Source organism: Chiloscyllium plagiosum, chromosome 4 (assembly GCF_004010195.1).
Source record: "Chiloscyllium plagiosum isolate BGI_BamShark_2017 chromosome 4, ASM401019v2, whole genome shotgun sequence".
In the NCBI taxonomy this organism is placed as follows: Eukaryota; Metazoa; Chordata; class Chondrichthyes; order Orectolobiformes; family Hemiscylliidae; genus Chiloscyllium; species Chiloscyllium plagiosum.
The window spans coordinates 84,111,964-84,121,892 of NC_057713.1; the positions used below are offsets into that span (position 1 = coordinate 84,111,964).

A 9,929-nucleotide genomic window follows, 5' to 3' on the forward strand; every position below is an offset into this window, starting at 1 on the left:
CCTTCAGCCAGAGGGTGGTGAACGTTTGGAACTCATTGGACAGAGGATTGTAGAGGCCAGGTCAATGTATGTATTTAAGATTCAGATAGAAAGGTTCTTGATTAGTAAGGGGATCAAGGGTTACAGGGAGAAGGCAGGAGAATGGGATATCAGCCATTATCGAATGGCTGCAGACTCGATGGACAGAACGGCCTATTTCTGCTCTTATACCTTGTGGTCTTAATCCTGGCTAATAGCTTTGCACCATAGAGGTTTCGCTCTCAATCACTCCCAAATTATAGTTCTCAAAATCACAGTTACAAAGTCAAAAACATCTGGTAGTCATAAATAACCCTAAATAGGTACAGGTCTGTCTTTCTTTTCTCAATCAACATCACGTAAGCAGATTATCAGGTCATTATCACATCACATTTTGTCAGAGCCATCTGTAGGCAAATTCACTGCTGTGCTTCCTATACTGCAATGGTAACTACACTTCAAAATTACTGACTGGCTGTAAAATGATGAGACATCTGATAGGTTGTTTAATTGCAATTTTATTTTAAATAATGCCTGTGACAAGTATTCTCATTCATCTATAGCAATGGAATTCACTTAGAGAGAGGTCTATGTTTGGGCTTCCAAACAGAGGCGTTTCGTGGCTAGTTGATGTTCATGGATGCGGATCGTTAGCTGTCTTCCTGTTTGTCCTATATAGTGTTTTGTGCAGTCCAACCTCATATTGAGTGAATAAATCTCTCACATGCCTTTTGACAGGACAAATGGCTCTCACGTTTATGATTTAGTTTTGTGACAAGTCAAACAGACAGTATTGCTGCCACAGAAATGAGTAATATGTTAGATGAATTTCAATATTGCTGTAGTGCTAAGTATAGAGGGCTATATGCCCTAATTACTGATGACTATCAAACAACACTTCTACAGCTGGCAGCCTGAGGAAGGGGAGTTGTTTAAGGGTGGTGAGGATGTAGTTGGGGGGGTGAGATAAGTACAGGTTCATTTGAATAGTTATTTCAGATGTAAATTACTTATTCAATAGTCTAATATCTCCCAAGTATTATTTTATTTATTTGCATCAGAACCCGCTGAAGTCTGACTTTTATCAGAGGGTTCCAAGTGTAGAGGAAATGCCGAGAGGAAAATTCAATTTCAGGGTGTCCAAAGTTTGAGAGAAGATTTGTAGCTCGGGTGCTCGTTGCTGTGGTTCTGTTCGCTGAGCTGGAAATTTTTGTTGCAAACGTTTCGTCCCCTGTCTAGGTGACATCCTCAGTGCTTGGGAGCCTCCTGTGAAGCGCTTCTGTGGTGTTTCCTCCGGCATTTATAGTGGCCTGTCCCTGCCGCTTCCGGTTGTCAGTTTCAGCTATCCGCTGTAGTGGCCGGTATATTGGGCCCAGGTCGATGTGTTTGTTGATGGACTTTGTGGATGAGTGCCATGCTTCTAGGAACTCCATCAACAAACACATAGACCTGGACCCAATATACCGGCCACCACAGGCCGGAGGAAACACCACAGAAGCGCTTCACAGGAGGCTCCCAAGCACTGAGGATGTCACCGAGACAGGGGATGAAACGTTTGCAACAAAAATTTCTAGCTCAGCGAACAGAACCACAACAATTTCAGGGTGTGTTGCCTTTCGGGATTCTGCTGGGTCCCTATGTACAATTCCCATCTACACCGGAACAACAATTATCTGGCTATTGTAAAACCTGGGCCGATATTATTTAGAGTATCGCAGGCCATACAAGGTCTTCAGTAAACCAAAGTAACAAGTATTCCTGAACTGAAACAGTTTATTTACACATTTCAACATCAAAAAATGTTTAACACTTGTAATATTTACAATCAGTTCCAAATGTAATTAATATTAAGTTGAAAACTACATGCAATGTACTGTTAGACTATTCACACAACACAAAGAACACATGCATTTATAAACAAAGTTAACTTTATTAAAAACGTGGACAAGCCGATTATTGAAGTATTGAAGATGTTCATTAAAAACTTGGAAACTTTAGCCTAGAAAGTTCTAGGAAGAAATTACATGAATAACCAAGATCAACAGTCAATGAGCTACTCAATCATATTAAAGTGTGATCTTTCATTTTCCCCTGAGGATTCAAACTGTTTTTTTATTTCCAATTGTTTTTGGAGGTCGTATTGTAGCTGATTAAAGGGTACCATGTGATTCAGTGCTCTCCTGGTTAAAAAAATTGTTCCATTACATTCATCTGAAAATACAACCATCTTAAACAGCCAGGCTTTCAACTTGATTCCAGTTCAAGCTTAGATTGGTGCAATATGTCGTATACAATGAGGCTGCATATTTAAGACATTAAATGAGATGAACACTTTTCTCTCAAAGTCATTCTCTTTTCCAGAGGATATTGGAGGCTGGATCTTTAAAGTTATTCAAGGCTGAGTTTGAGATTTTTGACAGGAAACAAGGCAAGGGTAATGGGGTGAAGGCAGGAAATTTGAGCCAGGACCACAATCAGATTAGCTGGGATCTCACTCAATAGCAGGGAGACGTTGCCAGGGCCAAATGATTTACTCCTGTTTGGTCCTATATACTCATGTTCACGTGAATTATAAAACTGTCTTTTCTTTGCTGTTCTTTTCTCCTGAAGTCAAGATGTAAAGCTCTTATCAGCAAATAAAGCCTGACTGGATTCAATTGATTTTTAAACAGGTAATCAATATACATTACAATCAACTGCAGGAGAATGGAATGCTCTTTTATATTTAATATTTGCAAGTGAATTTCTGTAGTTAATAGAAATGCTAAAATCCTTTCCATTATTCAAGCTATCATCAAACCTAATCTCAAGAGCACTACACTTAATTTCACTTGCACCACCAATAAAACACGACACAGGTAACTTAAGCTTAAAGACTTCATTCTTATTTTTGGTCCCTCTGCATTATTTTGCAGTCTGAGAAGATAATCTAATTTCATTATAGAAATACATCAAGTTAGAATCTTGTGCTTTTAAAAGTGCTAACGGCAAAACGAACTGCAGCAAATAGTGTGACATGACTTGAACAGTCTCTCTATATTCAAACATTTTAGGACTTTTAAATTCTGGTTGTTTACATATAGGACATTTGCTCAAGTACTACAACTGTGGACACTTCTAATCATGTTTTCCACTCATTAGGGGCTATGCACAAGGCATCAATATTAAACCCACCTACAATATCTAGTAAATACATTCATTCCTCTAAACTACCTCTCATCTATATGCACTAATTTATTATTTGAAGGCTAAATCTTTCATGAGGCAACCATCATCATGAAACACAAAAGTCAGCTGTTGAATTTCAGAGATTGAATACATGTGAAGGTAAAAGCTCTGTATAATTCTACAGAGAATTAATTATATAGCTTAGTCTTGCAGCCTGGAAATTAAATCAAATTATAATATTTCTAATTTCTTAACTAATTGGTGTTGGTTTCTAGGCTGCTATTCTGAGTTTAAGAAGAAATAGCATTGACTCCATCTATTCTTCCTGCTGCCTTAGGAAAGCAACCAACATAATCAAAGACCCCTCCCACCTCCGTTATATTCCCTTCCATCCTCTTCTGTCAAGCAGAAGATATAAAAGTTTGTACAAACTTTCAAACAGATTCAAGAACAGCTGTTATCAGACTGCTGAATGGACATCTTTAATGTTAATATTGATCTCTCTCTGCATCTTCTCAGCAGCTGTATCCCGTACTCTATTCTGTCAGTCTGATGCACTTGTATAATTATGATCAGCTTGTAAAACACGTGAACACTTTTCACTATATTCAGTGTGCGTGATAATAATAAATCAAACAAAAATAAGCAGCAAAATTCCAATAAATTAATATCTTCGGTAATCTCACAGGTTCTCTCATATTCTGTATATATAAACATGCATCAGTGCTATCTAACACTGAGAGATGATCATTTCAGAACTATTAAACACCAGTTTTGTCACTAACTGGCATCTGTGCGTAAATAAGATTCAAGGCCACTGTTAAACATGAGTTCACAATTTGATTAACAGCTCGTCTGGTATTGTATCCATCGGAATACAGTTCTTCAATAAATGGGAGTTCATTGCCTTTGATATTCTACACTGGCTAAATGTTTATAAAAATTGCCACTTTTTGCAATCTGATTGATTGCACCAGTGACAAACAGCTCAACCTGCTCTCAACCATTTGGATCTACTTTTTGTTAGGTTTTGTTGAAGTCAACTTGCAACCGCAGCTCCGTTTCTGTATGTTTCAGTTTGATTTCAAATTCTTCAATATTTTTCATTTGCTCTTTACTTCAGGTTATCAGGACAAAATCAATGTAGGCATTGTATTCAAGTCCACATTACAAGGTCATAAGATGCAAGAGCAGAATTAGGCCATTCGACCCATTGAGTCTGCTCCATTATTCAAATCATAGCTGATATGTTTCTCAACCCCATTTTCCTACATTTTCCCCCATAACCTTCTTACTAATCAATAACCGATCCATCTCTGTTTTAAACACACTCATTGACTAGGCCTCCACTGCCTTCTATGGCAATAAGTTCCACAGATTTACCATCTTCTGACTGAAGGAATTCTTTTACTCAGTTCTAAAGGACTGGCCTTTCGCTCTGAGGCTGTGCCCTCAGATCCTAGTCTCTCCTACAAGTGGAAACATCTTCCCAGTGTCCCCTCAGTATTCTCTAAGCATTACCGAGATTTCCACCATCCCAACGCTACTAAATTCCATCAAGTACAGACTTAGAGTCCTCAATCATTCCTCATACGATAAGTCCTCCATCTCCAGGCTAATTGCTATAAACTACATCTGGACCCACTCCAATGCCAGCACATCCTTCCTTAGATACAGAGCCCAAAGCTGCTCACAATATCCCAAATGAAATTGGATTCTTCCATAGCATCAGCAGTACATCCCTGCTTTGGATTCTAACCTTCTGGAAATGAATGCTGACATCACGTTTACCTTCCTAACTGTCAAATGAAAATATATGTTTACCATTAAAGAATCCTGAATAAGTACTCCAAAGTCCCTTTGTGTTTCAGATTTCTGAAGCCTTTTCTCATTCAGAAATACAGGTCATTCTGCTAAACATGCATTTCATCAGCACAAATTGGCTATAACATGATTAACGAATTGTGAACATTGTTTGGATAATGGGACTTTTATACTGAACAGGTATGATTTTCCATTAGTGATCTTCTACAGCAGGATTTCCTATGGCGGTTTTCCATAGCAAAACTTAGCATTCCATAGCATAGAGAAATACAACCGTTGCGTTATAGCAGAACAACCTGTAGTCCTCAGCTCTATTCTTTCCAAAGTGTATAACCTCACAGTTTTCCACATTGTAACCGGTCTGCCACTTCTTTGCCCACACTCCTAGATTGTTCAAGTCCTTCCGCAGGCTCTCCACTTCCTCAACACTACTTGTCCCTCCATCTTTCTTTATCTCTAACTTTTCAAAAAGCCAGCTCACTGCACTGAGAATAAAGTCATCTTCACTCACTAACCATCATTCATAGACTGGAGTAAAATGATTTGATTCAGCTCACACCTCATGGACAATTATATTATTACTTGAACTTTTAATTATTTAACTACAAAAGCACCACATCATATTCCTCCAAAGATGCCCATGCTTATGTTTTGGTTGCTAACCATGATATAATCTCAACGCCAGCTAATTCTATTGAAAAATTAAGACATGGAAACCCTAACGAACAGGTATTAAAACCCAGTCATTAACAGATGTAATATCTAAACAAAGATAATAGATGTTTAGTTGGAACAAAATATTTAACTTTTCACATGCTTTCTCTCAGAATAAATTCAATGCAGTTTAAATCCTAAACTTAGCACCAAGTATTTCCTAAAGATATTGAGATTGGAGTTACATTTCTACATGCCTTTGGGATGGTTTTTAACCTTACAGCACGATGCTTTTAAGTCGAGCATTGGTGCAAGTATATCATTTAAGAGAGTGACGTATGTTTCAAATATAAAGATCAAGTGCACAAAAATCGAAACTAAGTTATGTGAACACATACACTGCTTTGATATTATAGTTCAGTCATATTTCCCAAAAAATAATAAGACTTCATAAACCGAATTAGAGACAACATTGCAACACAAAACAAATTTCCCTTCAATTGGTAGTATTATTAATGTGTATGATTGGTTTTAAAATTACATCCTTGAATAAAAATATTAGCAGTCACAACTCAACAAAATTAATTTATATTGAAACAAATAATCATATATCAAGGAAAACAAGGCAGTATGACATGCAACGAAACTGAGTTCAAAGACCACTTAGCCAACCATTTAGTGTGTGCGTGTGTTTGTTTTCCCCCAAACGTGGAACAGAAGTTCCATAAGGCGTCAATAGACCAGTTTCGCTGCATTGAGTTCATGAAAAATGTGTTTGCAAGTATTGACTTGTTAATGTCAATATTCCACTACATCACTGTCCAGATTTCACTTCTGTCCATCAAAATGCTGCTGTTATATTTCCAGGATTATTTTACAATGCAAACATCAGATTCAACACGCTGAAATAGTTCATCAATTGGCACGTTAATTTAATTCTTGCTTTCTTCTAGCTTTTCTTCTTCTTCTGTTTTAAAGAAAAGCAGTGGAAACATTCCTAGGATGCAACCAATGGTCACACCTATAACCTTGCCCTAAAAAGAAATCAAGAGAAGTGTCAGGATTTTTTTTTAAATAGATGGAATATCCACTTAAAACATGAAGTAATTCACATTTCAAAAGGCTGATCATTATACAGATGGCAGTGTTGTGCCCATTTAAATTAGCCACAAGAAACTCAGTAGGTGAACTTTAGAACAAACACTGACCCTATTACACCTCAGTTCCCAGATCCACATCCAGTTTTATATTATTACACACTGCAGAACATTTTTATTTTAACTGCCACCAAATCTCCCATGTGACTAAGTAAAATAATTTATAAACACAGCCAACAGGGGGCAGCACATCAATAACAAATGTGAGGGAGTCTGGGAAGGAATTAAATTGAAATCAGTTTGGATGGGGAAATGCACACATTCATGCCCACATCCAGTTTTATCTCAGGGCCCAGGGTCAGCCTTAATTAAAATGCTCAACACTCTGGCATGACCCCAATTACAAATCAGAACACTCACCCACTAAACCTACTTCAAACCTTCCAAGTCTAGCTTCTGCCCCAACGTAACAGGATAGTACCCATTCTCGGTCCTTGACTCTTGCAGTGTAGTGGTTGTGTCCCTACATCTGAGCCAGGGGGCCCAGGCTCAAGTCCCACCTGCTCCAGGTGTGTAATAAATATCTGAATAGGTTGATCAGAAATATATACCCATTCCCTGATCCCAGTTACCCTTCACAGGGTCTGCTGATCCTAATTGCGCAACCCATGACTGAGACCCAACTTCACTTATCACAACATTATCCATTGCACCAATCAGATCTCATATTACCCAATTCTGACCCTATTTACAGCTCTTAGTCTGCAGCATGGGTTCAGCTAAATCTCAGTCCTCCACCTTTACCATTAAATCTCTTCTTAACAAGGTCCCAATCAAACATAAGTTAAACCTGAGAATACTAAATGATATTAATGAGACCTTGCAGTGGCCAGGTAATTCCTCCAATCATAGGAACAGGAGGAGGCCATATGGTCCTTGAGATTTCACTGCATTTCCATTAGATCATTGCTGCACTGTATTTGGACTCAATGTGCTGTCGATTCACTTAACTCTATATAGCATCTAGAGTTAAACAAAAATGTGCAAACAGTCTGGTTGAGCATAAGAATGGAGTTGTTGGTGAGGAGATGCATCAGGGATTGAAGACTTGTTAATTTTTAAAAATTAATTATTTGATCGGATGAGCACGCCCCTGGCGAGGCCAGCATTTATTGACCATCCCTAGTTGCCCAAAGGGAAAGTAAGAGTCAACCACATTGTTGTGGGTCTGGAGTCACATGTAGACCAGACCGGGTAAGGATGGCAATTTCCTTCTCTCAAGGACATTAGTGATGTATTTTCTACCAAATAATAGTCAATTCATGCTCATCATTAGACTCTTAATTCCAGATTTTTATTGAATTCAAATACCACTACTTGCTGTGGTGGGATTCAAAGTTGAGTTCCCAGATTAACAGTCCAATGATAATACCACTAGGCCATCATTGTCCCCGGTCAGAATTTCAAATGGAAGAAACGGTTGTTCACCCCATTATGACAGCATGGCATTCTAGAAAGTGTAGAGGAGTCAAGAGCGCTGGGGTCTGGTTCCCGGTCATGTGGAATCTGACATGTTTCTGGGTGATGTTGATTGGGCATCATGTGGATGAGAAATAAAAGAATGGGGCAAAGGTTGATCCTTGGCAGAAGTCCAAGGCAATGGTACAAGGTTCCACAAGGGAGGCACTACAGATGTTCCCCTGTCTAGGACGAGATAGATAAGGATAAAAACAGGCAAGATCAGTTGGGTGATAGAAAGAAAGTGAATGGCAGTGATGTGATCAATCACATCTAAGACTGTAGACAAGTCAAGGGGGATCAGGAAGGATACATTCCTGTAGCCATATCTACATACAATCTTACTATACCCTTTCCTAATGAAAATCCACAGACCTCAAGATTGAAAATTTTAACTGACCCAGCCTTTTGTGGAACAGAATTCCACAGCACATACATTCCTGATTTCACTCCTGAATGACCTTGCTCTTATTTTAAGATCATGTCCCCTGTGATCTGGATTTCCCACTAGATAACCCTGAAAATAGTTTCTCCAATAAACAGAAGATTGAGAGATGACCCAATTAGTGCAAAAGAAACCAAAAAGTGGTTTGTCTGACAAAAAAAAATGTTTTGAAACGTGGAGAAGCTCAAATCTATGAGGTCCCAAGTCTAGGATGGACATAATGATATCCACGATGAATTCAGGAGAAATGTCAAGGAAATTTTGTCTTAACCTACGCAGGGGGATGAAAATAGAGAATTCACGATCACATGGGGTGACTAAAGCAAATGGTGAGGATGCATTTCAGGGAAGTTAGATAAGTACTTGGGTTTCATAACCCCATCACCCTGTGGATAACAAAATGTACTCAACTCCCTTCCAATCACTTCTTGCAAGGATGCCTGCCTTGAAGAAGTTTTCCTTCTCTCTCTACAAGAATCTCAGGGAGTCCCTCTCCCACTGCAACTCCCAGGTCATTTCCTCTGCCCTGAAGCTCTTCAACCATGTCGTGAAACAAACCCACTACTACAGCCACATCTGCTTCCTCAGTGCATGCCTCCGTAACCAACTCATCCCACACGGACTCCGGACCACCTTCAAACCGGCAGCGTTCGGACCCGAACAGGACAAACAGTACAGACTACAGATTCAAAAACACCAGCAACAGTTCTCCTTCAAGATCCTCCGCTCCACGCTTGCAGCAACACGCCGGCACCTAACCTCTCTACAGTCTGCCCTGCCTCAGCTGAGGGCCACACTCTCTCAGAATTGCAAAGGACCCACTCTGTACTACATCCTCAGGAGAATCCATACTCTCAACAAACAGTATTTCAATTCCATCTCAAACATCAAAAACTGTAAGTACAACAAACTTTTATCTACCCACCTCCATAACCAGCGCTCCTCAAACATTCCAGAAGAGTCCCCTGGCCTCGTGCAGCTGCCACCCCCACGCTGATTGATGATGTCACTTCCGCCCCCATTATGGCCACTCCCACAGCCACTTTCGCCCCTCACATCATTGCCGATGCCACATGCTCAGTGACGTCCGCCACCCCTACTGCCGTGTCTGCCACCACTTCCGCCCCCACCAGCGCCACTCACCTGCCTTCTGCTGACACGCCCCCCACAGACCCCACTGTCACTATCCCCACCCCCCAGAACCC

The 9,929-nt window shown here is 39.7% G+C and overlaps 1 protein-coding gene across 2 annotated transcripts in view; it reads right to left on the minus strand.

Moving 5' to 3' along the window:
• Positions 1-1,759: 1,759 nt before the first annotated feature.
• tmem65 (transmembrane protein 65) overlaps positions 1,760-9,929 on the minus strand; it is an 88,428-nt gene continuing 80,258 nt past the window's right edge. Inside the window, exon 8 of one of the 2 annotated variants that reach the window (XM_043688531.1) lies at positions 1,760-6,698. In XM_043688531.1, the coding sequence (XP_043544466.1) occupies positions 6,597-6,698 (102 nt within the window). In that variant the 3' untranslated portion in view covers positions 1,760-6,596. The remainder of the gene's footprint in view (positions 6,699-9,929) is intronic. The other variant, XM_043688532.1, reaches the window with a different exon arrangement.